General features: G+C 39.8%; 3 protein-coding genes across 3 annotated transcripts; 2 read left to right on the top strand and 1 right to left on the bottom strand.

Annotated features, from left to right (window-relative positions):
• Positions 1–1,313: 1,313 nt before the first annotated feature.
• arl6ip5a (ADP-ribosylation factor-like 6 interacting protein 5a) lies at positions 1,314–7,746 on the bottom strand. Its single transcript, XM_083938815.1, has 3 exons — positions 7,529–7,746; positions 2,324–2,538; positions 1,314–1,975 (listed from the first exon to the last, which is right to left on the bottom strand). Exons 1-3 carry the CDS (start codon positions 7,705–7,707, stop codon positions 1,800–1,802), a joined length of 570 nt encoding a protein of 189 aa, XP_083794941.1. The 5' UTR covers positions 7,708–7,746; the 3' UTR covers positions 1,314–1,799.
• Positions 7,747–8,584: 838 nt separating this feature from the next.
• On the top strand, positions 8,585–23,436 carry trnt1 (tRNA nucleotidyl transferase, CCA-adding, 1). Its single transcript, XM_083938956.1, has 7 exons — positions 8,585–8,906; positions 12,722–12,915; positions 13,942–14,080; positions 14,254–14,380; positions 14,497–14,690; positions 17,268–17,521; positions 22,562–23,436. The coding sequence occupies exons 1-7, from the start codon at positions 8,777–8,779 to the stop codon at positions 22,805–22,807; spliced, it is 1,284 nt and encodes a 427-aa protein (XP_083795082.1). The 5' UTR covers positions 8,585–8,776; the 3' UTR covers positions 22,808–23,436.
• A 372-nt stretch (positions 23,437–23,808) lies between these two features.
• On the top strand, positions 23,809–25,120 carry avpr2b.1 (arginine vasopressin receptor 2b, tandem duplicate, 1; the record flags this gene model as incomplete). Its single annotated transcript, XM_083939954.1, has 2 exons — positions 23,809–24,673; positions 24,912–25,120. 2 exons carry the CDS (start codon positions 23,809–23,811, stop codon positions 25,118–25,120), a joined length of 1,074 nt encoding a protein of 357 aa, XP_083796080.1.
• Positions 25,121–27,522: the final 2,402 nt, after the last annotated feature.

Raw genomic sequence — 27,522 nt, 5'->3', positions numbered from 1 at the left:
CATGTCAGGAGGATCCTGACAGCAGCTGCAGCTGAACAAGGGCCTCCACTGTGCCCTGGGAGACATGACTTTACTTGAGTTTATTGCCACCAGTGATTGGGTTCACTCCTACAAGTTGCACAATATGGATGGAGATCAGGCACCATAGGAGAAGACATAAATCACTACTGTAGCACAGAGGTGAAAAGTCTTGCAGCTCAAGTTAGTTAAAATTGAGAGCCACTGAAATACTATTACACCTGTGAGTATGCAGAGGTCATCAGAAGGGTTCGTTTGAAAAATGCATACCTGACAGAGAAATGGATTTTAGTCATTTTGAAAGCAAAATGTTAACGTGGACATGTTTAAAAAGCCAGCTCTCTGAAGTGATTACTTTTTAATGACCATCATTCTTATCTTCACGTTTTCCCCAATCCATACACGCTGCCACATAACCAAATAACAGAACGTTATGTTCCACATGGATTCTTGTTATCTGCAGTCAATTCCAAATGAAATCCAATAAAAAAAACTGCTAAAGTAGCTGACACAGCATCTAACTCAGGTTTAGAGGTGAATGACTGGAGATGAATCCACTCTGTCACTGTGCAGCGCTCAGCTCTTCACACTATAATCTACTGCAGCCCATTGATTAGCATTGGGGTAAGTGGAGGGGAAAGCGAAGTTAGCCAATCCATCACCCTGGGGGTATTGTCAAGATTAAACAGTCAGAGGTGCAGGCAGAATACTGATGGCCATAGGTTAAGACCTTACACTCCTTTGAAGTCTTCATTTTAAATATTGACTCAATGATCTGTGTTTGGAGCCATATGTATTTCATAGGTCAAGACAAAACAGTGCTTTCTCTTTTGATCTGCATGAACATATGGTTGGTTTGTTTCCACTTAAATGCATATTTAAAGGGCCCATAGGATGCTCATCTCCAGGTTCATACTTGTATTTTGGGTTTTTACTAGAAGATGTCTACATGCTTTGATGTTCAAAAAACACATTATTGTTTTCATACTGTCTGTCTGAATATACCTGCACACCTCCTGAAAAAGCCCAGCTCTTATTGGTCAGTGTTTCTGAGTCTTCCACATCAGCAATCTGGACATCTGTGCACCATCATTGCAGCTGTGGAATGACTGTTACAGCACTTTCTGCCTATATATACACACACACAGTATATATAGTAAAGTTGTGACATCACAACCGTACAGAAGTCCTGATAGCTTGTTTAAAGACAGTTTCTGAATAAGGGCTATGTGCAATTCTCTGTGGATTGAGCTTTTTAATATTTTCACAGTATTTATACAGCACCTCGTCCTGCTTTACAATCAGAAAAGTGTGTGCAAATCGTACTTTTTACAATGTGGGACCTTTAAGTAAACATTCAGATTTCATTAGAAACATTATTGAAACGGTACAACCTTCAAAATACCTTAGCAGTGATGTGTGTTGAGTGTACACTTTTATTCTTTGTTACAAAGCAACACTTGCATTGCTTTCACAATTTTAGCTGGCTATTTCTGAGACTCATTAAACACAGATGTCATACCTCAGAAGCAGTCTGCAACTGTGGTAAGCAGGAACACTAACACACTGCATAGCAGTGAAGTGAGATGCTCTTATCACTGTTTAAGAAAAGTGCCCTTACAAGTTCTAAGTGGAGTGACATACCCTGACGTAAAGATAAACACATAAGTACAGGTGAGAACTTTGTATAGGAAACAACCTTTAGGAGGTTTAGACTGAGACGTACAAAAATAATCCAAGAAAACAAAGTCAAGATCTTTGGCCTAAAGAATGAAATCCAATCACTTCTTCAGTTTTCCCTCCAGAAAGCTCTGGATCTTTTGAAAGTTTTCCTCTTGCTGACCCAGAGTCTCCAATAAAATGCCCATGGGTGACCTCTTCAGTCCGGCTCCTTCTATCTTGTTCTCCAGTTTATTCTTCATGTTGCGGAGGCGAAAGGAAGCATGTGCAAATATCACTGAAAAGCAGATGGGAAAGTGACTGTTAATGTTTTAAATGTTTGGCAAAAACAAACCCATTAAATGCTGTTCAACCCAAACTAGAAGAACATCAGTCTTTGAGAATCTGAAAGAGTTCAGTCCAAAACATGTTTTATTAATTATGAAAGAACTGTGTTGCCTAAGATTAATTTCATAATACTTCAGATGCACTGATCATAATACTCCAACTAGATATATATTGTGTGAGAAAACACGTTAATCAGCTAATTAGTTTGATATTTGTCTGTTTCTTTTTTGCCAAAAAGATATTGCAGTAACAGATTATATATAAGTATACAAGTCCAACATTATCATCTTGCACTTACAAGCCAAAGGTAAAATGATAGACACAAACACCATGAAGCTCCCCAGCATAGAGATTAAGATGTAACTGGCGACCATGACAGCGATCGCAAACGCTGTGGGATTGTGCCTATTAAAGTTACTGATCACAGCTCTGTTGTTTCCGGCCCACACTGAACCCAGGAAGACGCCCGACACCACCACCATGGCTGTGAACATCCCCACAGGGTTCAGGAACCTGCAGGGCAGCAACACAAAACACATTAAAACTGCTTTCATACCAGTGGAGCACAGGAGGGATATTGTGTGTGGTCACTTGCTCCACCAAGTGGTTAGATGTTGTTTGTACAAGAAGACACATATTAGTATGTATCTGTTCTCATACAAAGGCCACAGATAAATAGAAGCTGCTAAACAGTGCCCTAAATAACAAGGACAATAAAGAAATTAAAGTTATAATTCTTACATCAGGACATATTTAACCCACATCACAGCTTCTGTTGTATTCCTCCTAGTCATACACTTTGGATAGAAAAGCTTTGTGTGACAAATCCAGACTTGGCAGGACCACCGGGATGTCATCAGGCCAAGTTCCTGACCTCAGTGAGTGTGGCCTGTCAAAAGTTCAACTCACTCAGACTTAAACATTTTTGATAAGGATCCCTTAAATTTTAAAGATAGGTGACCAAGATACGCCCACTTCAAACATTTCACTTGGACAAACTATGTAACATTTTTCTAATTACCTCAAAATTATCATGGGCATTTCTGTACTGCAATTTCTTGTAACGTATGGACATCTAGTGCATGACCAAACATTTGTATCACTTCATTTTTGAAGATGTAGTATTTTCACAGTATTTTTTTTTTTTTTTTGCATGATTGTACCTTATTATAGCTTATTAAGGCTTATTATACTGTCAGGAGTACATATAAAACGTACACATTGTTTAGGTATCGTAAATTGTTGTGTGTCATGGTTAAAGAGAGTCAGTTGTGGATTATTAATTGTTGTGTTAAAAGATGTTGACAAACTGTTAACTAGAAGAGTATGCAGTTAACAGCGGTCCCCTCTCAATACAGTCGTAGCTTGCCATGACTGTAGTTTGTTGTGAACAATATTATACATATAATATATCATGGAACTTTGCAATTGCTTCAGCTATGCACCAGTATGGCGGTATATATCATCATTGAAGAACAATGGTGGTCGGGTCAAAGTACATTTCAAAGTACAGCTAAACAGTACACTAAAATGCATTTCTAACAATAGTATCTACGAGAAACAGTCAATACAGTAACGGATGGCATTATATTTGATCAGCGATGTCTAGTTTAACAGAGACTGGATGGTGACACTGTCAGTCATCATCTTAAACCTGCCCAACCAGAGATAAACAGCTGCGATTGGTCTGCCTACGGCCAGCTTGATTAGACGTCTGCCTGAATGGGAGAGTGTCCAGACCTATCTGCCATAACAAATGAAACTGTTTGGCAGATTTGTCTGGTTTCCAGGCTAAGGATGCCATGCTAATCCTGAACAAAACCTCCAGCTACCTTTGTAAACAACAGAAAGGAGGCTGGCTAAGCTTGTGTCTTACCCAGAAGTCCTGCTTTGAGATACAGGCCCCTTGTATGCAAAACATTCTCACATGCACTGTGATTTGGTAAGCATGCTAGAAGATTGATATTATCAGATGGATTTATGTCATCAAGTACAGTGTGCCACTGTAAAAAAGTTGTGCAAGTGTTGCCTTTTCATATAATTTCCTGCACCTACTTTCTACTTTATAGTCAAAAGTTTTGTTATTCTTCATATCACACAGAGTGAATATGCCAACACATTGGAAATGATTTTTCTTCAATTGACAACACTATGAGACTATTACAAACAGAGGACCAGGGGATATCTGCACTCAGAGTCTGCAGGTAAATGATCTGGTTGTGTGATGAAGAACTGTATACTGCTAAAATACAACAGAAGCACCAACAACGTAGTTAGTGAACCTGTAGTTTATTAAAAGAGTGTTTTGAAAGACTTTCCAACTGGCCCAGGTAGCAGCTCCTCTCATAGTAAAGTCCATTCAAGTCAATTACCAAATGCAATCCAAAAGGTTTGAGCCTAAAGATCCATGCTTCGGTTAATGTGTAGGGACTCTTATAATGCTACTGCAGAGGTTTAATGTTATCTTGAGCAGTATTAGTGGTTAAAAAAGCCATCTTAATTTGTAAAACATGCTGCCCCGAGCTAATCAGTGTTAGCCACATCCGACTGTTAGCGACTCTCTGGGATATATTTGTCAATAGTTGTTCCATGAAAAAAATTGTCTCGATGGCTTATTTTATGAGTGTGTTTGCGAAAAAAGACCCTGGGGTGAGTTTATGCCGTAATTTCACTTTAAGAAATCCCTGAGTTTACACAGTGTGCTGCAGCCTTTCCCGACGTGTTAATGGCACAGGATCACATTGTAATGAAGACAAAACAATCCATTTATTGTGCAGCCTTAATGTAGAGACCCTCAACCCTTTTGGCAATGTAAATGAGGTCAATGCTAAAGCATGTGGCTGAGATGTTTACAAAGTGGATAACAATAACAATATAATGTTTTATGAAACATGTAACATGAATATGTCAAAGTTCACCTTTGTTGGTTTAGGGTCATGACTCTTGATTAACTCATTGAGAAATGATCCAATAATGAGTGATCTCCCTAATCTGGGCTACAGGAGCAACTGATTAAGCTGCTGTTTTTTTGCACAACTGTGCTGTCTGCAGTGCAACAGCTGACTAGGCAGAAGCTTATGAGGCCTGCATGACCATAGCAACAATATGTCATCACACAGGTCAGTGGACAGGCAATGACAGGACATTACTATTTTAAGTAAACTGGGCTTTTGCTGGAACAAAGTGCCAACTGAAGCCAAGGTATTTCCTAGATGAGGGATTTAATCTCTTGTTCCCGTTATGCAGGCAGCCTGCAGTAGTCTAGGTCAGGGTTTGTTTGAACTTCCAGCCTTTGTAAAAGTTAATTTTGGTTCATGTACTGAATGAGTCAGGGCCCAACACTGGTTGCAGTTTTTTCTCTCCTTATTTCAGTCTGTGCATTAACATGAGTTCATCATAGGGCCATGTCATCAATCATATTTGCATTTTAACACATTTATATTATAATCAACTAAAAAATAATTCTTAAATTTTATTTCTAACTTACATGATGGGCCCTAACTGGACACAAGATGTTGACTTTGGTTTCCCATATTGAGAAAGATTGATTCTTAGGGGACTCCTTCCAACTCCCTCATCGTTAATATAGGGCAGTGGTTCTCAAACTTTGTACATGTCGTACCACCTCAGTTAAAATCAGGCTCTCTCGAGTACCACCACTAATGGAGCCTTCACATTTTATGGGATACATGGTAAATACAAAAAGCCGACACATGAATACCCCCTGGTGTGGTAATTTCCACTGGGAAGCTCGTAGAATATTTTGATATACGAGTTGCCGAGACGAGATAACCTTTGACCTTTTCAACATGGTGAAGCGCAACACAAGGGTCTAATTTATTACAACACTGTTTTTGAGCTGGTGGGGAAGATTATGTGCTTCAGATTATTGTAGACCAAGCTTATGTAGCTAAAATAGAAATATAAGAACTACCTCTTTTGTCCTTTAAAAAAGCTGATGAATTTTTAAAGGACATTTTTAAAGGAATGAATTAGGCGGACTAAAATGGTTCATGTCTCAGGTCAGGATCTGTGGGTCAGCCATGTTTCTTTAAACTACGGCAACAAACACACTTACTGGTAATTTCCAGTTTACAAGTGGAAAGGACCATCTTTTCATTAGCATGTGAAGGCAGCATAAGACCAATGTTTAAATTCAGCAGCGTAGGTCCACAATATTCAGCTACGGACAGGAAGGTTTGTTCCTAATCAGAAGATTATTTATTGTTGACTGTCTTCAGCCGCAGTCACGCTGTAGGAAGGGTAGCATCAGAACTGACATGTCAGTGTTTTCAAACCAATCATTTTACCTCTGCTTACCTTCTTCCTTCACAATTTAGCTCGTAATTCGGCTATTTGATCAAACATACCAGAAGGTGTCATTGATTCCTTACCTTCCAGTTACCTTGCATATTGAAAATGTGGTTGAGACACTGTAGGTAACCTGTCACAGCAAGGGTTGCGAAGAGGCGGTACATTTTTGGTAAATTGCTGGAAACTTTCCAGAAACAAAAACGTGACAGGAAATGCTAAACTTATTTTAAATTACATTTCAAGAATCCTAAAAGTATTTTCTTAGTATTAAATTACTTTAGTCATTAATGTCTTCTTTTTTATTTTGGGAATTTCATCAAGTACCACAAGAGAGAGTTTGAGCACCACCAGTGGTAAAAGTACCACAGTTTGAGAACCAGTGATCTAGGGTGACCTGTCCCCGGCTACTGGTGTCCCCAGAAGTGTCCCCGGTTTTCACTGTGACTGAAAGATGAACAAATGAATGCTCTGAGAAGATGTCTTCCTTCAGTCGCGCTAGCAAGGTTAAAATCCTTAAAGCTAAACAATCTTTAGAATAATTTAACAATAGCTGCAAGATGAACCAAAAGTTTACAAAGTCTTCTGTTCAAAATGGGAAGGCTACAATTTATATCCAGTTTAGTTAGGCTCTGACTAGACAGGTAAGCTTGAAAGCAGATGATGGTGACCTTAAAGTCATATGTTTTCTAAAAAAAAAAAAAACATACACCCCAAGTTGTCATTCAACATGAACTTTGGCCTTTTCCATTTCTCTTCCCCAAATATTGTGAAAATTAGATGTGTAAGGAGGCGTTAGTGTCTGTATGATCCCTGTTCATTACAGCTGATTTTATTCTTGATCTCAGCTACTTTGATCAGAGGAACACAACTTGTTGTCAATCAATTCATTTGCAATTTAGAAGAAATAGGGTGAGATAAACTGCTTTATGAATGGTAAGAGCAGTGTCCCCGTTTTAGTTTTTCAAAGACAAAATACATGTTTTGGAGGTTTTTACGCCTCTGAAACGAAAATGTACACGGATTTTGTCTAAGAAATCTGGTCTCCTTACCTTTAATCCCTTCTTTTAAAAGTAGGCTACATCCCAATTTACAGTAACAGGGCAACCATACCGAAAACAATGATGATGCCAACTCCCAAATCAGCACTCAACAGCTACTGTATTGACATCAGTTATGCACGTTAACTTACCCGACAACGAGGAAAACAACGATGACCAAAGCTAAATAATTTGTTTGATAATAAAGCAGGTTGCTGACAACTCTGTTGTTCCATCTCGCCAAGTCTTTGCCATCCGGTTTAGCGAATCGTTCCGAGCCGGGAAAGAAGTCGTCCCATGGTCTGAGTGGTGTCAGGTCCACTTTAGCCATTTGTGTCCGGGTCCTGGACCGTTAACTAGTCTAACCGAATCAGTCTGACAGCACCACCGCCTCCTCAGCGGAAAGTCCAGGGGGAATCAAATCACCGAAAGCTACGAACATGTTCTCGCGAGACTAGTTTGTGCTCTTAGAAGTTCACGTAGATGATCCGCCCCTTCCGGCAGAGTCCATGGGACCTCAACTCCAAAAAAAATAAATAACATTGGTGTCCATGGAAACGGAACAATTATTTTCTGGTCCCAGTCATTAAATGTCCTGGATTACACATATGATGTTTGTGGAATTAAATTATAATTTATCATCTAAAGACTTTGACATTTTATTGTAGGATTGTTCAGTGAAAGGCTCTGGAAAAAGCGTAATGAGAAAGACTTCATTTCATGTCGCATGTGTGACGTCACGCCATCGCACTTTCGTTCCTCTTCTTCTTCTTCTTCGTCCTGCTGCTGCGTCTTCTTCTATGGTCCTCTGCCAAGCTTGAGATCAGTATGCCAGTGTGGTATTTTGGGCCAGAATGATGTGCACAGTCTATAATTACAGCAAGAAGAACAGAAGAAGTGGAGCCAAAGCGTGGTGGCGTGACGTCACATATGCGACAGGAGATGTAGTCTTTCTCATTACGCTTTTTTTCCAGAGCCTTTCACTGAACAATCCTCACTTTAGGCACGTCCCTCCCATGGACATAAAAAAAAGAAACTCCCTCCACTATGTCTTTGTAAATATGTCTACGGGAAATCAAAGTTCCGAGTCGGAGCTCGGAAATCCCCACTTCCGGGTACAACATGAACGTAGCTTCCTGAGCCTGATGAAACCTCGCGCTATTCGTCAGCAAACGCACGTTATCGAAACACTTCCTGTCAAGCTTCAGGTCTGAGGAGGTTTACAAAGCGTAAAAGCAGCGTCGTTTGGTAATAAAGTATTCTGTTTTAGCTCTAGGTCAGTTGTGTCTGTCATTGCACTGACATGCCGTTGCTGCTCATGGGCTCGCAGACGTCAGCTAACTTAACTCGATAGCATCTCAAACAACAAGTAACTGCCCACGTTTGTATTGTTTGTGCAGATGTGGAGAAGAGTATTGAGTCCCCGTGTGATTGTTAGAGCAGGTATATGTTGGAGGAGCCTCTTCACTATGCAGCTGAAGACCAGCGAGTTTAAGTCTCTGTTCACTGAAGGACTGAATGGACTAGCAGGTGAGACGCAGCTGTGACCAGACACCAGACAAATGTGCTCACTTATACCTGCTCAACACTTGTTGTCTCTAAAACGGAGATTTTTACACATGGAGTCCGCCAAACTGTTCCACAAACTTTCCAACGTTTTATTTTCCTTCAAAAAAATTACTAAAAACATACATTCACATACATGCAACGTATAATTAGAAAAACATACATTTCTGAAAATAAATAAATACATTAACACAACATTCATGATAGGCTTACTGGCTTATAGACAAGGTAACCATGCACAGATAATATTGAGCTTAAAGGTTGAATATATAGAATCTTTATTAAAAGCTATATATAAAAAAGAAACACACCCACAGCGCGTTTTGAGGGGTACAATATATTCAAACATTTTTTGATGGGTTTGAAAATGACTTTCTGTCACATTCCGTTTACATTGTACCAGCCAGTAGCGGCCGGTTGCCAGGATAGTTTGTCATTAGGCTACAGAAACAAAGAATCATTTTGAGTTGAGAGCTAGCGAATCAATTACACGCCACTCAAAGAAAGACTTCCAGTTGAAGACTGGCTAACGTTAAATACTGTTATAAAATAAATTGATTGGTCGAAATTAGTCGTTACCCTGTATGATTCATCACTTTACATGGAGCAGGCTGATCGCTTGACACAGTCAGCAATGAACCTGGCAACCTGACTGCTGGGATTATTTTTTGTTGTTGCAACTTTGATCTTGAGACACTAGATGGCGGTGTTCTGCTCATTCTCCATATTTAACCTTTAAGGATTTATAAAAACTTTGAAGAACCCTTTTTTAGAGACAGCACTAAAGGTACAGATGAGAGGGCTTTGAAAAAAGGCTGTTAACGTTCAGGGGTGACAGTAAGCCGGTACTGGCCGGTATGGCGTACCGCTAAAAGATCTGGCGGCGGTGTGCCGTACCGTAAAGAAAAATATACAGTCTCTGAAAAAAATGCACTTTCAGAATGACAACACACATTTATTTATCTAAATGACAAAGTTCATCTATGTATCCAGCACTGTTTAGAATCCACTTGGCCCACTTAAGAGGATCTTCGGTTGTTTTCCTCTATTGGTAACATTTAATCTAACCACGGGAGCCGCCATTTTGCCATTCTGTTGACAAAAAGCAGCTACATTATTGGTGTAGCACAACCACCTGTGAAACCGTGCCACCACCCGCGACCAAAATATTATTATGCACTAAAGAAATTAGTTCTGCATAAAACATAAATGCATAATCGCCTGGAATTTCAGCGACACACCCTTTTTTTGGTAGCTTAGCATGACTCGTTCTTTTTTATGAACGAAAGATTGTGTAGATATCAGACTGCTGGGCGGAAATCCTTTTCTAAAAGACTTTAGTGGTTCACCTTGCGGCCTAACAGGGATTTTTAAATCATGCTTAAAATGGATCTATTTTATAAGATAAGGAAGAAAGGAGAGGGAAAATATAAAAAGTAATAATGCAGAGAAAAATGAATGATATGTTTAAGAGAAAAGACCATAGCAATGATGAAACAGAAAACGTACAATGTAAAGTTAGCAGAATAATAATACCCATGGAAGATGAAAAGTCAAAATAGTTTTCAACTGTTCAGTTAAAAAAAAAAATGTTATTAAAATGATTGTGTTGTTTAAATGTTTGCAATGTAATTGTAATCAAAAACTGATACAGTTGAATGAAAGAGTGATACTAGTGTGATTAAAAAGTAATAGAGTGAGGAGAAGTTCTAGTGAATGAATTAATAGTAGACTATAATAAATAATTATAAATATAATAAGTGTATTTTTCTGTTTACTGCGCGCAAACTATGGGTCAATAAGATAGTTCACATCTGATAGGAAGCAGGAAAGTTCATCCCCAAAGCAATTTCAGTCAAAAGCAACTGGACTTGGTTATTTGTCTAGGAAGGCATTTCACCTCAGTTCATGTACGCATCTGATCAGGCTGGGACTGGTCCAACTAACTTCTGTGGAGATCCAGGTATTTAACCTCTCACAAGGTCAATGATGTCACTGGAACCCTTTGTGCTCCAAGTGGGAAGTTGGTTTCGACTTTGTAAGTGCTCTACTGGGTTACAACGACAGTCGTTGGAGTGACAGTCGTTGGTGGAAGTTGGTTTCAACTTTGTTAGTGCTCTACTGGGCTATAACGACAGTCGTTGGAGTCACAGGAGGCCATTTGTGAACAGTTGTTCTTTGAGGTTGGATTGTTGGATCTCCTGAAGGGATGAAAGGGCAGCATTGTAAATTGGAGATAAGTAGTGTCTCAGACCTCCTCCTCTGTTCAGCGATAATTTCACTACTTTTGTATAGATGGCCTCTTTTACTCAAACCATCCGTCCTCTCTGTCCAGGATGTGGACATTGTTGTCATCAAAGGAGTGGGCTTTCTCCTTGAGATGTAAGTGGAAAGCAGAGTCCAGGCCTGAGGAGTTATCTCTCCTGTGCTGGGCCATGCGTTTATGCAGTGGTTGTTTTGTTTCTCCAATGTAGAGATCCTTGCATTCCACGTTGCATTAGACAGCATGAACCAGATTGCTTTTGTAGGTGTGTAGTGTTCTGTCCTTGGGATGTACTACTCTCTATCTAAGTGTGTTACTGGGTTTGAAATACACAGGGATGCAGTGTTTGTTGAAGATCCTCCTGAGTTTTTCTGATACTCCAGCCACATATGAAATGACTATGTTGTTTGTCTTGTTTTCTTTTTCAAATTCAGGCAAGTTCATGTATGCCCCATGTTCTGATTTTTAGGTTGGGCGGATATTGGCTCATTGCAGATGCTGTTTATTGGTATCGGCATATGTGTTGGCTGTAACAACACCTGCAGTTACGAAAAGTTTGAGAAGAAAAGACGTGTTTAAGAGATTTTTTGAAACACTTTTCTCTGTGACAGTTTGCAAAACATTGGGTGCTGCTATGTTTATATTCAGTTGTAAAATACCCCCCTGAGTACAAATCGTGTTCTAAGTTCTATAAATAAACAGATTTAAGGAATCCTTGTAAAAATGTTTGTGTAAAGGTTATAAATTAGGGATGGGCGTGAGTGATAGATTCCTCGAGTAGTCCTCATTTCATTAACCCAATTGGTAAATGCCACTCAATTTCTTTTTGTGTGTGTGTGCAGCACCACTTGCTTCTCTTGATCAGAGACACAAACACTTTTATTTATTTTTTTAAGAACCGGTGCTTCGCGTCACCATCCGAGAGAAGTTGTGTGACATACATGATGGAACTACTGTGCAAGGCGCAGCCAGGGCACTGGACACCCTCTTCGGGTGTCAACAAGCTCAAAGCTTGTTTCAGTGAGTCATGCATTCGTTCTAAGAAAAACCGAGTGGAGCAGTGAAAGTCCAACAGGCACCGGTATAAAAAACTGAGCGTGGTGTCAAAGCAGGACCTGCTCATACCTGCCACCTCTGTGCCATTGGAACGCCTGTTCTCCACAGTGGGACTGATCATTAACAAAATGCAAATTGAATAATGTTTTGTAAGGAAACCAAATCAAATGAACTACTTGTGCTCATCCCTGTATATTATAGGTATATACTGTATGTATTTTATTACCATTATTTGATTTTTTTTAAACTACATCAAACTTTTGGTATTTGCCTCCATAATTAAATGAAATCAAATTTTAAAGGCAGTTAAAAACGTATTATTATCTGAAGATAATTTACGTTGACTCTCTTTTTCAGCTCACCAGGTGTGACTCAACCATTGAAATTGGTTATACTTCCAGGCACAATTTTAAAAAAGAAAGTTACCCAACTTCTGTAAGTGTGCATTTGTTCTTTTCAGTGATATTTGAGAAGCACCAGCATGAGCTGAGGATAGCTGGAGGTGCTGTACGAGACCTACTGTCTGGGAAACAGCCTGAAGATGTGGACTTTGCCACCACTGCCACTCCAGAGGAGATGAAGCGCATGTTTGAAAAAGCTGGCATCAGGATGATCAACAATAAAGGAGAAAAGCATGGAACCATTACAGCAAGAGTAAGAGACTTTCAGTAGCAGCAGTTGTATCCTGCTTTCACTTTTTTAATAATTGCTTGGAAAGCTGCTTTTATGATGATCATTTATTTTATAGGTTTTAATAAATAAATGTATGCATTTATGTTTATACAATGAGATGAAAATTAGAGAACAACTAATATATACTTGATTCATTCTTAAATACTGTTATTTTTTGATAGAATATCAGATCTAAACCTCAGAGATTCTCTAGAAAATCCTTGGCAACTAAGTAATGGCATAGAAACCAACTACAGTTACTGAACTGTGGAAGAGACTGCAGAAGAAGTGATCAAGATCAAACCAGAGCAGTGTGAGAAACTAGTGATGTCCTGTGGGCGCAGATGTGCTGAAGTCATTCAAAGCAACAGCCTCTACACTTCCTATTCATTTTTTAATCCTATAGCCCTATGAAAACATTGTTTCTAACACAATAATTACTGTTCTCTAATTTTGCTCAGGTTTTTGTCACAGTTCATTGGTTATTTAAAAAAAAAGAAAAAGAAATTGCCAGTACAGCAGTGGTATAGACTCAATGGATATTCTATCAAATTCTGAACGGTAAAAAATAACAGTATTTCAGAATAAAGTAAAATATTTATAGTTAGTTTTCTAATTTTGATCTACAGTGTATTTATGTATATGTAACTTCTTGATTTAAAGATGTTAATGGTCAGTTGTTTACAGAACAGTAACAGGATTTTCTACTTCTGATTGATGTGTTTATTCCTGGAATATGTAAATATGTTGCATCTAATGAAAATAGGTTGTTTGCTGAACATATGGCTCCATAATGTTAGATAAATAAAAAGTCCTACAGTGTTCTAACAGCATATGGTAGCTTCACAGATTATAACACAACTGTATCTGAGTGCCCTCTAAAATACTACATTACCCATTAGAGAGTTGGTAGAGCAGGACATTGGCTTCAGAATGAGGGCATATGTGTGACTGATGGCAGTCTTTTCTTTGCCTGTGGTAATTTTATTTAATGGTCATCTTTCATAGCTACACGATGAGAACTTTGAGGTGACCACGTTGCGAGTGGATGTTCAGACAAACGGACGTCATGCAGAGGTGGAATTCACCACTGACTGGCAGAAAGATGCAGAGCGGCGAGACCTCACCATCAATTCCATGTTTTTAGGTATTCATGTTTTTGTGCTTCACTGAATTCAATTTTCTCTGTGTTTGCTTGTGTTGCGGAGATGCTGTATCAGTTCAGTTGCACTCAGAGCACATTGTCACTTATTTTATTACATTCATTACGCTTGTGTCAGAATTCTTTATTGTGTTTTTTTTACCTTCTCCCCCACACAGGGCTAGATGGCACATTATATGACTATTTCAAAGGATACGAAGATCTGCAGAACTGTAAAGTTCGATTTGTTGGTAATGCTGAACAAAGAATCCAAGAGGACTACTTGAGAATATTGCGTTATTTCAGGTGGGCTGCCTCATTTCATGTTCAACTTAGTTTAAATAGAAAGTGAAAGAAGGAAATCATTGTTTATGTCTGATGTTAAAGCACAATGACCTCAACCGTCTCATTTCACTCCCAAGGTTCCATGGCAGGGTGGCCCTGGACCCTAATGATCATGAGCCTGAGACTCTGGATGCTATTAAGAAAAATGGTCGTGGACTTGCAGCAATATCAGGAGAACGGATTTGGATTGAACTAAAAAAGATGGTTGTTGGTAACCATGCTGTCCATCTGCTGGAGCTGATGTACAATCTGGAACTGGCCCAGTACATAGGTGAGATGGGAGTGTTACGCCCCCTGATCTAGGGGAATCAGTGACATAACATGATGTGCTGCTCCCCATTTTTTCCCACTCCCAAGAAGGCCAGTGTCACAGGAACTTTTAAATTAAAGGTAGCAGTGAAAAGATTTGAATGTTTATTTTCCTGACATCTGAGGGAGAAAGAGAGGAACATAATAATCCTCTGCTAGACATTGATATAACATTAATTGCATTACAGACAGCAAAGTTCAAATATCTTCCATCACAAAATACGTTTAGAGTATTAACTCTGTTATCCTCAAAACCCTTAAAGATCTATTGGCATCCCCCATTACACAGATCATCAATATGTCAATTTCACAAGGGGTATTCCCAAATGTTTGGAAGACAGCCATTGTATAACCTATTTTCAAGTCAGGCCATTCTCAGGATATTTGTAATTACCAACCAACAGCATCGTGCCCGTAGTATCCAAGGTCGCAGAGAAGTGGACAGGAGAACAACTTATTTCCCATTATATCCCATGCAATTTTGTTTCAGAGCCAATCATTTTACAGATACTGCCAACTGCAGCTGGGGCTGTATTCTTGGATCTGAGAAATGCATTTGACACTGTAAATCATAAAGTACTCAAGGCTAAACTCTCCTCATTTAATTTCTCAAATAACGCCCTCAAGTGGTCAGAGTCATATTTAAAGAGCAGAACTTAGTGTGTGAATGTCAACAATCAAAAATCTACTGCACTGGATACACTGACTGCTGTCCCACAAAAATCTATATTAGGTCCACTTCTGTTCAGTCTCTACATTAATGATCTGCCATCTGTGTGCTCTGGTGTAGAGATTCAGCTTAATGCTGATGACGCTGTGATGTACACACATGGCAGCATAAATCATCAGGCTGCAGTAAAACTTACTAATGCATTCAACCGCATCACAGCTTGGCTAATACAATCATGCCTACAACTAAATACATCAAAAACAGTCTGCATGTTCTTCTCAAAAAAGCAATGCTGCACCAGGTTAATTTCAACCTATCATAGTTTACGTTTGTTAGAAATGTAATCACTACTGATGCAGCTATGCTATACATGCATGCAATGATAATGTCACATTTCACATACAGTCTGACCAGTTTTTCCACAAGCCAATAAAACAACAGTAAAACCACTTGAAACACTTTATAAACAAACCCTCAAAGTCCTGGACCAGAAGTCAAACACCTACCAACATTGTCTTATTTCAAATAAGCATAAACTATTGATTTAGGACAACCTAATAAAGTATGCCAATATTTGCCTTATTTTTAAAATGTTGCATAATAAAGCCCCCCCACTTCTTCAACAATGTATCACTCAGAGGTCAGATTCAAGCAGGACAACCAGAGAAAACTTTGTTGTACTGTTTAGAAAGAGTGTCTTTAGCCACTCAGCATTCTCAGTTACAGCATCTCAGTCCGGGCATTCAGTACCAGGTGACATCAGAAACATTCATTCTTACCGTTCCTTTTCAAAACAGCTATTGTGTACATTAGGTCCTCAAATGCTTCCCCTGCTGACTTCTTGGTTACACTCATGTCCTGCCTACCTGTTTCTTATGTGCCCATGTCCTGTCTTGAGCTGTGCATGTCTAAATCAATGTGTTTATGGTGCGTGTTTATGCTTTATGCTGCTGTTTGTGCTTTATGCTGCTATGTTTGTTTGTCATGCTTGTTTGTGTTCTATGCTGCTGTATATGTGCTTTTATGTAGGTGTGTTTGTTCTGTTTTAATCTGCATAATGTTATAATTTCCACAGGGTATAATGTCTTTTGTATGCTGGGTGTTCGTTTTATTATGTATTTGCCTCTATCTGTCAAGTTGGTCTTACTATGTTGTGTTTTGGTATTTGCTTATACATGCATTTTATTTTTGTAATTTTAGGTTGACTTTTAAATATCTGGCCGGGGACTATAGATGCAAATCAGCCTCTTTGGCTAGCTCTGGCTCACTTACAGCTTGGCTGTTGATAAGTGTGCATGTCCCTGAAATAAACCAATAAATAAATAAATAAATAATGGGGTCAGCCTTTTAAAAGCCCTAAGTCCACCAGGACGCCCTAGAAAAAGGCCCACTTAAATGCCCCTTACCCGATGGCAGTTATTTACAATTACTTGGCATCAAGTAGAGAGTATTTGTAATTTTTCAAGATGAAGCTGGAGCCAGGAGACAATTGCCTCTGCATAAAGAAGGCTATTAACTCATTGTTTGCATCAGCAAGGGATCAATAGTGTCAATGCTCAGCTTTTCTGAAGAATCTCACAATTTGGAGTTGTTTCTAAATGGGAAATACTCAACTTCCATCCCTGACACAGAGTGTATTCAGTGCCTCTTAACTTTTGTGGTACTGTGAACACTGGTATTAGTAAGCACTAGAAAGAGATGATTCAATGACTCTTGGCAGGTTATTTAGTAACCGCTGAAGTATTCGAACAGGAAACCAATACTTAAGGCATGTTATCAACAATGAGCAGTATTTTGTGTTCTTTGTCTTGCTTGGTTACTGTAGTTAAAAGTCAATTTTGCTCATCCTTTCTGCCCATTTCTCCTCAGGTTTACCTCCAGATGGCAATGTTGAGGAGATGAAGAGAGTGTGGCAGAAAGCCAAAGACCACTCTCCCAAATCCATGACCATCCTGGCTGCTCTCTTTCGCTCTTCAGAGGAAGTGGAAAAGATGGACCTCAGGCTGAAGTTATCTAAGGAGGAGAAGACTCTGGCTCTCTTCCTGGTCAAATACAGACAGGTGCTCCGCAAGTGCGAAAAAGAGTCAGACAGCCTCAAACCCTTTACTGACTTCATCATTGACGTAAGTTTCAGCTTCCTCCAGTGAGTCCATAGGAACAGATGGCAATTGTTGTTATTTTATCCAACTTTCTTTATTAGTTTTTTCACAGAACAGTCAGGATCTCAGTTCTATTAAAGGGCAACACCTAACCACCCACCCTGAACTACACACATTCAATCCATTCACTCTCACAATATACATGTGCAAGGAACCGAATGTAACAAGGAAACAAAGTAAATAGACATGATACCAAGTAAAAATGGATACATAGTAATTACATAATGGGACAAGGTTGTGAACTAGTAAGAAATAATAAAAACAATTTAAAAAAGAAGGTAAAAAATAAATAAATTCACTGAAATAAATGGATAAATAATAACATTAATAATCATAAGAAAGAGAAAAAAAGAAAGGGCAGGAATCATTTGGTTTCTGCTACGATAGTCTGAGAGTCAATGTATGTGATGAAGGGCTGTCACATCTTATAGAAAGTGCTTGAGGACCCTTTTAAGGAAAGCCTTATTTTCTCCGGTGTAATGCACTGCAGTAAGTCCTGAATCCATTTATTGTCTGTTGGGGGGGGAAGAGTGAGACCGTTTTAACGTAATGAGTCTTCGACTAACTAATGTTGTTAATGCAATGATTTTTCGTGTGGGCTTAGGCACATTGTGCGGAGAGTGCAATCCAAAGAGGCCAGTGAGGGGTTGGAACAGTATGATTTGGCCTGTTGTTTAACTAAGTGTTTCAAATATTGCTACCCAAAATTCTGATAATTTAGGGCAAGACAAAACCATGTACGCAAGATCAGCAGGAGCCTGTCCACATCTGTTGCATGTGTCTGCTCTGTCAGGATAGATTTTGGCCAGCTTGGTATTCGCGAGATAGGCTTTATGCAGAATTTTACATTGAAGAAGGCCAGGAGGAAGGAAGCCGGAGAGCTGTTTGACCAATTTGTGCCCGTTTATTCTTCCAAATAAAGGAAATAATAAGCTGATCAAGATTGGAAAAGAAAAATTTCCTAATGAGGACAGGCATATGTTGGAAAAGGTACAGAAATTGTGGGAGTAGTTGATCTGCCTTATCAGAGAGAGGGGGAGAGAGGACCATATGGCAAGATCTAATTTACAGCGCACAAATAACGGGTTGAAATTTCAGGCAACCAGTTCAGAAAATGATCTTGTCACTAGGATTCCAAGGTACTTAAGACCATCTGTGGCCTTCCTAAACGGAGGAAGGCCATGTGGGAGAAGGTCAGTGGTAGGGTTAATTGGGATGTAATCCCTTTTTTCCCAGATTAATTTTGTAACCAGAGTACCTCCCAAATTTCTCAAAAATATCTAAAATTATAGGGAGAATGGAGGCAAGGTTAGATATTTACAGTAACAGATCATCATGTTTTGTGAAGCTGTCCATGGCGCATGATACCCTCAAACCCGTTCTCACTCCGCAACCAAATGGCCAGGGGCTTGACTGCCAGGGCAAACAATAGCGGGGAGAGGGGACAACCCTGTCGAGTCCCTCTGTGCAGGGAGAATATCCGGGATTTAATACCATTAGTGCTGACAGAGGCAAAGGGAGAAGCATAGAGAAGTTTTATCCAGTTCACAAAGTCAGGGCTGAGGCCAAATTTATTAAGAACATAAAAAAAGATGAAGGCCTTCCTGAAATGAAGTCAGTCTTGTTGCGATGACTAAGGATGATATGACTCTCTTGAGGCGGCCGGCTAGAACTTTCGCTAGCATTTTAAAATCTACGTCTCAGGAGAGAAATTGGCCTATAGCTACTACAAAGAAGCAGATCTTTGTCCTTTTTAATAACAGTGTAATTAAAGCCTCTGAAATTGTGGGTAATAACAGACCTTTTACCGGAGCATTATTGAAAGCCTTAACTAGTCTCGTTGCGGAATAGGTCTCGTAAAATTCTATGTTAAAAACATCAGGTCCTGGCGATTTATTACTCTGTAAAGAACCTATTGCATCTTTAACTTCAGAGATCATGATTGGTGCACCTAGCTCAGTAGCAGTTGTTGGGTCGATTTGAGCGTACTTGAGCAGGTCAAGGGGCCATCCGAATCACACGGAGAAGTTTCAGAGGGATACAGTTATACAGTTTAGTTTAGGATACAGTTTAGAGTAATAGTCAGCAAATACTTTGTAATAGCGGTAGGCTTGGAAGTGGTGTCATCAGAAGCTAACCTAATCTTACGTATAAGTCTTGATGCAGTCTCAGTTCTTGCTTGGTATTTTAGGAGTTTTCCTGCTTTATCACCCTGCTCGAAGAAGCGTTGCTTGGTGTGTAAAAGTTGTTTTTCAATCTGGCCAGAAGTTAACAAGTTCTACTGTGACTGGAGCTGAACTCGTTTTTATACAGTGCATCTGAGGGGTCGTCAGAGTATTGTGTGTCTAATCTTTGTATTTCGTCTGATGTTTGTTTCAATTTAGAGCGCTCCGACTTCCTAAGGCTAGAGATAAAAGAAATAATTTCACCACGCAAATAAGCCTTGAGGGTCTACCAAAGTACGTCACTACCAATATCCGGAGTGTCATTTGTGTCGAAGAAGAACTGGATCTGATTCATTAGAAAGTCCTTGAATTTCAATTCAGATAACAAGTGGGAATTGAATCTCCAGGGTCTGGTAGGCAATTTGCCCTGGAAAAGAAACAAACACAGACATATACACACACACACTATCTCATACCTGCGTACAGAAATACAAAAAATCCCAATCCTCATAGGAATACAAACACTGAGTATCTCCCTAGATACAATGCGGATCTTGCTTTAAAACTACCCCATTCCCATTGCAAAGAAACATTATCCAACCTCTCTCCGATTTCTGAGAATAAGAGAGCCTCAACAGAGACTTTTTGTCCAAGCTTGGGCCTAGTTATCCAGGCCATGATGTGCATGCACATATTCTATAGTGGTAAAGCTGCACAAGCCAGAATTAACCCAAAATGTGAAGAGAGATAAACAAAGGAACTAGTAGTTGTGTTATACCATTGCCTAGTAATCTCTCTCCAATGATAATTGCAGTGTAGTTGTAGAAGAGGAATATTTACACATGAAGGACGATTAGCACCGAAAGTAACGCTGGTAGAAAAGTAGGCCTCTCGGGCCCTAAAAAAGGAACACTCACCTTACAGTAGAAGCTAGGATCAAGGAGTGAAATGTGCGCCTCCACGAATATCTACTGTTATAAGCTTCCATGTTAACATCAGCATTAACAGATCTGGACATGGAATACAACTAGTGCCTCTTACACAGTATAAAACTTCACTGGTTCCAGCTTAAATCTAAATATGTGCTTGTTTTCAGTTTGCTAGGATAGTACACCAAATAAAATATATTTGGGTTTTGGACTCTTGGTCGGACAAAACAAGTTATTTGATGATGTCACCTTTTGCTCTGGAAATATGTGATCAGCCTTTCCACAAAGGTCAAGTCAAGTCAAATAATCAGAATAATCAGCACTGGAAATAACTGTGGTTACATCTCTGCTTTTGAATGCTGGAATTAACTCACTCCCTTCATGTTGCTGGACAGTGGTCTAGGGCTGGGCAATATACCGGTATTAAGAGTTATATTGGTATATTTTTGAAAGAGATATGAAGTTGAGACAATATTGCCATACCGGTATATTATATATAATTTCGATGTTGCCTTGTGAGCGCTATTTTATAGATCGTCGTTAGAGTGACAGTCGTTGGTGGAAAGTTGGTTTCGACTTCGTTAGTGCTCTATTGAGTTTTAACGACAGTCGTTGGAGTCTCAGGAGGCCATTTGTAAACAGTTGTTCTTTGAGATTAGATTGTTGAATCTCCTGGGAAGGGATGAAAGGGCTGCATTGTAAATTGGAGATACGACGGTCGTTGGCATTTTGGAGCACAAAGGGTTCCAGTGAAATCATCGGCCTTGTGAAAGCTTAAATACCTGGATCTCCACACCAGATAGTTGGACCAGTCCCAGCCTGATCAGCTGCGTACATGAACTAATGAAGCCTCTTGGATGAGAGGTGAAACGTCTTCCTAGACAAATAACCAAGTCCAGTTGCTTTTGACTGAAATTTGCTTCGGGGATAACGATGACCTGGACAAATGAGAACATTCACAGGCCATGGAATGTATACATATGGACGTAGTCTCTGTGATGTCACCCATAGGTTTCGGAAGAGCCAATATGAAGCTCAAAGTGGGTGGCTCCCAGTGGATCCAACTTTCGCCATCTTAGCCGCACTCGACTAATCAAAAAATGGGGAAAGAGGTGGAGCTGCAGCTGGCTGAATGAAGCCTGGCTCAAAAGCTCCAAGCTAGAGAAAGCTAACAAGCTAGGCTAACAAGCGACAAGATTTGTTTGCCATGGAGGGAGGACGGCATCCTGGAGACAGAGTTTTTAGTGGCTGTATCAACTTCCACCTGCTTCCACAAACTTCAGCACTTATACCTGGCTGCGTTGTCTAAACCTGAGCTAGTACTGTGGCAAATTGTCTCCCTGAGTCAGTTACCACGATAAAGGGAATCTTATTCTGTGGAAAAAACTGGACTCATGTCTAACGAATAATTTGAAGCAAATTAATAAACCTGAATTTAGATTATACCGACACATCCACTATGAGATAATGATGTTAATTTAATTCCCCACACTGCTGTTGCAAACAGTGCACGTTTATGGTTATTATCTTGACTGATGCTGAATGCTAAATAATAAAATAATACTAGAACTGAGTTAGATAAGGCGGAATCAGAGTACACCAAAAAAGAAAGTGACACTTCACTACAGAATAATAAATAATCACTGAGCTTGTTATTACAGGTGAAGTGGTCCTACATGTCTACAAACTATTCATGAACTAACAGGACAGATTTACGAATTTGTTTTGTTTTCTCTTTTCTCTTCTTACTGGTTTGAAGTGGACCACCTTTCAATCAAATCTGACCAAGCTGCTGAACTGTGTGGGAGTGGCCTATCTGACTTAACCCTTTTTTTCTTGCTTATTTAACCATGATTGTCTTATATTATCATAAATACTTACAATCTGAAACGCATATTGTATCTTTTCAGAAGCGTGAGCTGGATACTCAGAAAAAAGTTATTGAACTACTAAAGTATCAAGGTGAAGAGAAGCTGCTGGCAGAGCTCAGCGGGTGGTCCATCCCTCATTTCCCAGTCAGCGGTCACGATCTGAGGAGGAATGGGGTCACGTCAGGCAAGGAGATAGGAGCCACCTTACAGAAGCTCCGCGACATCTGGAAGAAAAGTCGATATCAGATAGGCAAAGATGAACTCCTCAGTTACATAAAGTCTTAAATGAGGAGAAAAACGGTTATGGGCAACAATAATTGCCTGGACATGTGACAGAGTAATTGTGTACAGGTATTGATTGAGCAGACTGCTGCATATTGTTGAGAAAGGACATGACAAGAATGTTCATAGCCGCTGATGAATGCAATTTCATTCTGAATTAGTTCAGAGCCACTTTTGTTCCCCTGCATCGTGATGTAAAGAGACCACACGCTTGCAGCATCACAGCTGCCAACATATCATTAAATATTTACTGAACAATGACCACAGATTTCATTGTTTTAATTTCAGTGTTATTACAGAGCAAATTGCTTGCGCCCTGTTATACTGATTCTCAGTTATTATAGAAAATTATTTTAATATTTAAAACCGTATTGAAAAGCAGAAGTTTGGTTTTGATTACTTTGGTGTTCTTTACAGTTTAACGGCAGTTGTGTATTATTTATTTGCTGTTTACTTTAAAAAAATATTCTATAAAACGGTCTTTCATTTAGGGGATGCCTGGTGGCTCAGTTGTTTGAGCGGCCAGGATAGGATTCCCACCTGCGGCCCTTTGATTCATGTCACCTCCCCCTCTCACTCCTGTTTCCTGTCAATCTGAGCTGTCCTATCCAATAAATGCATGAAAAGCCCAACTAAGACTGACGTGATTATTTAAGAGAACGCTTTACGTTTGCATCTACTCCACTTGTATGTCTTCAGTGTTGTGAGCTTGCTCCTCCCTCATGCAGAGATCTGAAGATATAAAGCCCCCTGCTCTCACAACACTGCACTTTATGCCTGGATACTCTCAACACTTGTTGCTGCTGGACATTCATCCACTAGGCTCTCACATTACCCCCCTAGGAACTACCTTTTGATGACATTGGTAAAAGTCGAATTCCAGGCTGCCTGTTTACTACTTTTTTTTTTTTGCATTTTTTAAATAATCCCACTTCCGTTTGAATCGGCCTGAAATGGTGATCTAACGGACTTCAGCTACTCGTTGCTCTATCTGTGGTTAAAGCATGGTATGGTTCGTTGTAAATATCAGTAACATCACTTTGGACAGTGTACTACCTGGGGATGAGCAGCGTGATGACCGCTTGGCTCAAGTGGAAATAGCTCTTCTGTCCGTCATCTTCGTCACTGCAGGAATCCTAAACGTCGGTCTCTTGTTGGTGCTGTGGAAGCGGAGGAAGCGGCTCTCCAGGATGCGCGTCTTCGTTCTCCACCTGTGCGTCGCCGATCTGGTGGTCACGTTCTTCCAAGTTTGTCCACAACTCATGTGGGACATCACTGACAGATTTGTCGGGCCAGATATATTGTGTCGCGTAGTGAAGTACCTGCAGGTGGTCGGGATGTTTGCCTCCACTTATATGATCGTAGTGATGACGATAGACCGATATCAAGCTATATGCAACCCCATGGTGACTTTCCAGAAACCTAGGGCGCGCTGGAACGGTCCGGTGAGCGCCGCCTGGTGCGTCTCTCTCATCGGCAGCCTCCCGCAGATCTTCATCTTCTCTCGGGTCGAGGTCGCTCCCGGTGTGTACGACTGCTGGGCGCAGTTCATCAAGCCGTGGGGACCGAGAGCCTATGTTACCTGGACGACTCTGGTGATATTTGTCCTGCCCATTTTCGCGGTGATCGTGTGCCAGGTGCGCATCTGCCGCACCGTGCGCATTAACCTCCACATGAAGACGCACCACGCCGCAGAGGCGGCCAGTAATCCGCTGCCCTCAAGGGCCAGCAGCGTGGCAGGGGTGTCCAAAGCAAGGGTCAAGACGGTGAAGATGACCGTGGTCATCGTGCTTGCCTACATCATCTGCTGGACGCCTTTCTTTACCGTGCAGCTCTGGTCAGTCTGGGACGTTGAGGCGCCAACTCAAAGTAAGATTAAAAACATACATTCTCACCTAAGCACACATGGCATGTCTAATCTGAGTGTCATTAGGCTACTGGACAAACTCTGAACAATAAAGAATAACATTTCAGATGAATCAAGTATTTGTAACTTGGTCTCTAATTTTGATCTCCAGTGTTTATTCTCCCCAGGAAAATAGATCATACTGTCAGAATTAAAGGCACTGTTGGATTTTTCTTTCACATTTTCTCTCTGTGTTTCCAGCTGCAACCTTCACCATCTTGATGCTGCTGGCCAGTCTGAACAGCTGTGCAAACCCCTGCATCTACCTACTGTTCAGTGGGAAGCTGCCCAAGGCACTGGTGGCTCTGGTGTGTGTGGATCAGCGTGATCTGAAAGAGTCCGTCCAGGAGGAGGCCACAATGGTCAGCTCCATGTACATCAGCCTTAAGAATCTGTCAGATTACAGATAAAAGTGCTGATGCCTCGGATACTTATTTTATATCAAACCAGCTTGTTGAACATGGTATAACAATATGGTTCCCTCATGAGAAAGACTTACTGTATTGATTTCCTCTCATAAGTGGGAGGACAAACATAAAAGCAGAACTACAAATCCCTGTATTGACAGCATCATTGTGAGACCACATTGTAGAAATGAACAATCTATGAAATACTTTCATGTAGAAACTCACACACCAAAAGTCTTTACAGGGATTTTACAGCGAAAAATTGACTTAACAGCAGCTATAAAGTCACTTAAACATAACACATAATTTTCAAATATCAAAGGATTGATAGATATTTTTTGGCCATGCTAATGGTGGTTCTAGAGATGGTGGTCTGTCTGTCGATGTTGGTCCACCACTTTAGTTCAAACTGAAATATCATAACATCCACTGGATAGATTGACATTAAATTTTGCACAGAAATTCATGTTCACTTAGGGTGACTTTTGACGGCAGTGATCATCCGATGAATCTCCTAAATCGCTACCAGCAGGTCAAAGTTTTGACTTATTCAATGAAATATCTCAAAATAAACTTGATGGATTAGCACAAAATCGACAGACATTCACGGCCCTCAGAGAATGAATCCTTATTGACTTTGCTGATCCACGGACTTTTCCTATACTTCCACGATGAGGTCCACATTTGAGGTTTTGTGTGAATTTATCTCAGACATTAGTCCCCAAATGTTAGCATGGTAACACCAAACATAGACAGTGAACATGTTAAACATTTTACCTGCTAAATATCAGTATGTTCAGAATGTGATAGAATATCAGCTGTGGCTATACCACTGCTGTACTAGCATGATTTTTTTTTAAATAACCAAAGGCACTTCATCAAAAATGTTTATTTTGTGAAAAAAGCAGTGCGCTAAATTAGAGAAAACTTTAAGAGCCCTCCCAGTTATTGGTGTTAATCTGCACCTGGTGACAATTTACTTAATAGTTGGACACACCCTATTTATCTGCAGTTCTCCTGGTTACAAGATGGCGAGCAGCTCTAAGGGGACTGAAACCCTGCGAAAGCAGGTTGTCTAGATGAAGGCCAAAGGGATGACCCTCTCAGCCATCAGAGAGAGAGGTTCGACGTTCACAGTCTGTGATTTCAAGAAGATTGAAACTTTACAAGGACACAGATTCATTTAAGTTCCTCAAAAAGGCTGGAGGAGGAAGTAACATGGTGTGGGGGATGTTATCATGGCAGAGTGAATGCAAATGTTTATGTGAACCTCCCTCAGCAACATGCAATACATTCACTGAAATTGTCCCCCAATCAGACCACAATTTTCCTGCAAGACAATGACCCCTGTAACACTGCAAAACAGGTTGCCATAAGAAAGCCCTAAGAAAACATTGTTAAAATCTTCTCTTCGGTGTTAACTGTTCTCTAATTTTGCTCACTGTTTTTGTCACAAAATAAAGGTTTTTTGTTAAAGTGCCTTGTTCTCTAATTTTGATCTCCAGTATATATGTTCTGATATTTCATTGCATGTGATCTTTTTGGTCAAAGATGTTTTGTGACAATTGATCTTGTGAAATGATGAGTAATAATTGTCTAATTTTCAGAAATTCATCAACATGCTGTGTGATCACTCAAATGTTTGCAGTTTATCTTGTAAATATGTAATAGTTCATATGTATTGTATGTTATTTGAATGTTATTCTTCAGTCTACTTTACATATGTATGAATAAATGTATGATAATGACAAATATCTGTTAGTTGTTGGTTAAACTAGTCATGTAACAGATGGGTCTGTTTGTTAAGTGTGATCAAATCTGCAGCAAGATGCTCACTGATCAGTTTTATATGTCTTTTCCTCTCAACCCAAAGGTAATGATGAACTCTGAGGGTTTGCCAAATAAACTGACTTTTCACATGTATGTTTGCTTTCTTTCTAAAACCTTATCTTTTTTTTTAAAGAAAAATATGACTTGATTAAAAGTTTTAAAGTTAAACATTCTGGGGCTCAGACACCCAGAGTATGGGAACATAGGTAGTCAGATAGGCAGTGATTAACATTAAATCATGAGGTTAGGTGAGAGAAACATCAGAAACAATGGCATAATTATATGGATGTGAATATCAAACTTGTATTTTGTGATTCTAATAGAAAATGTCTCCATGCTTTAATGTTCAGAAACAAATTTTCTCATACTGTCTGTCTGAATATATTTGTATTCACTTTCTGTCTGAAATGCGCAATTCTTGCACCTGTCTCTTAAAGGCCAGTCTGCTCTGATTGCTCGGAGTTTCAGGCACTGTCATTACAGTCAGGGAATGATTGTAACAGCCATTTTTACCCATATCTAGGATAGCTGTGACATGACAACCAGACGGAAGCCCTGACGGCTAATTTCGAGGT

The sequence above is a fragment of the Echiichthys vipera genome, assembly GCF_963691815.1.
Source record: "Echiichthys vipera genome assembly, chromosome: X".
Classification (NCBI taxonomy): Eukaryota; Metazoa; Chordata; class Actinopteri; order Perciformes; family Trachinidae; genus Echiichthys; species Echiichthys vipera.
The sequence above is the reverse complement of the archived record's forward strand: the minus strand, read 5'-3'. Positions and strand labels throughout refer to the sequence as shown.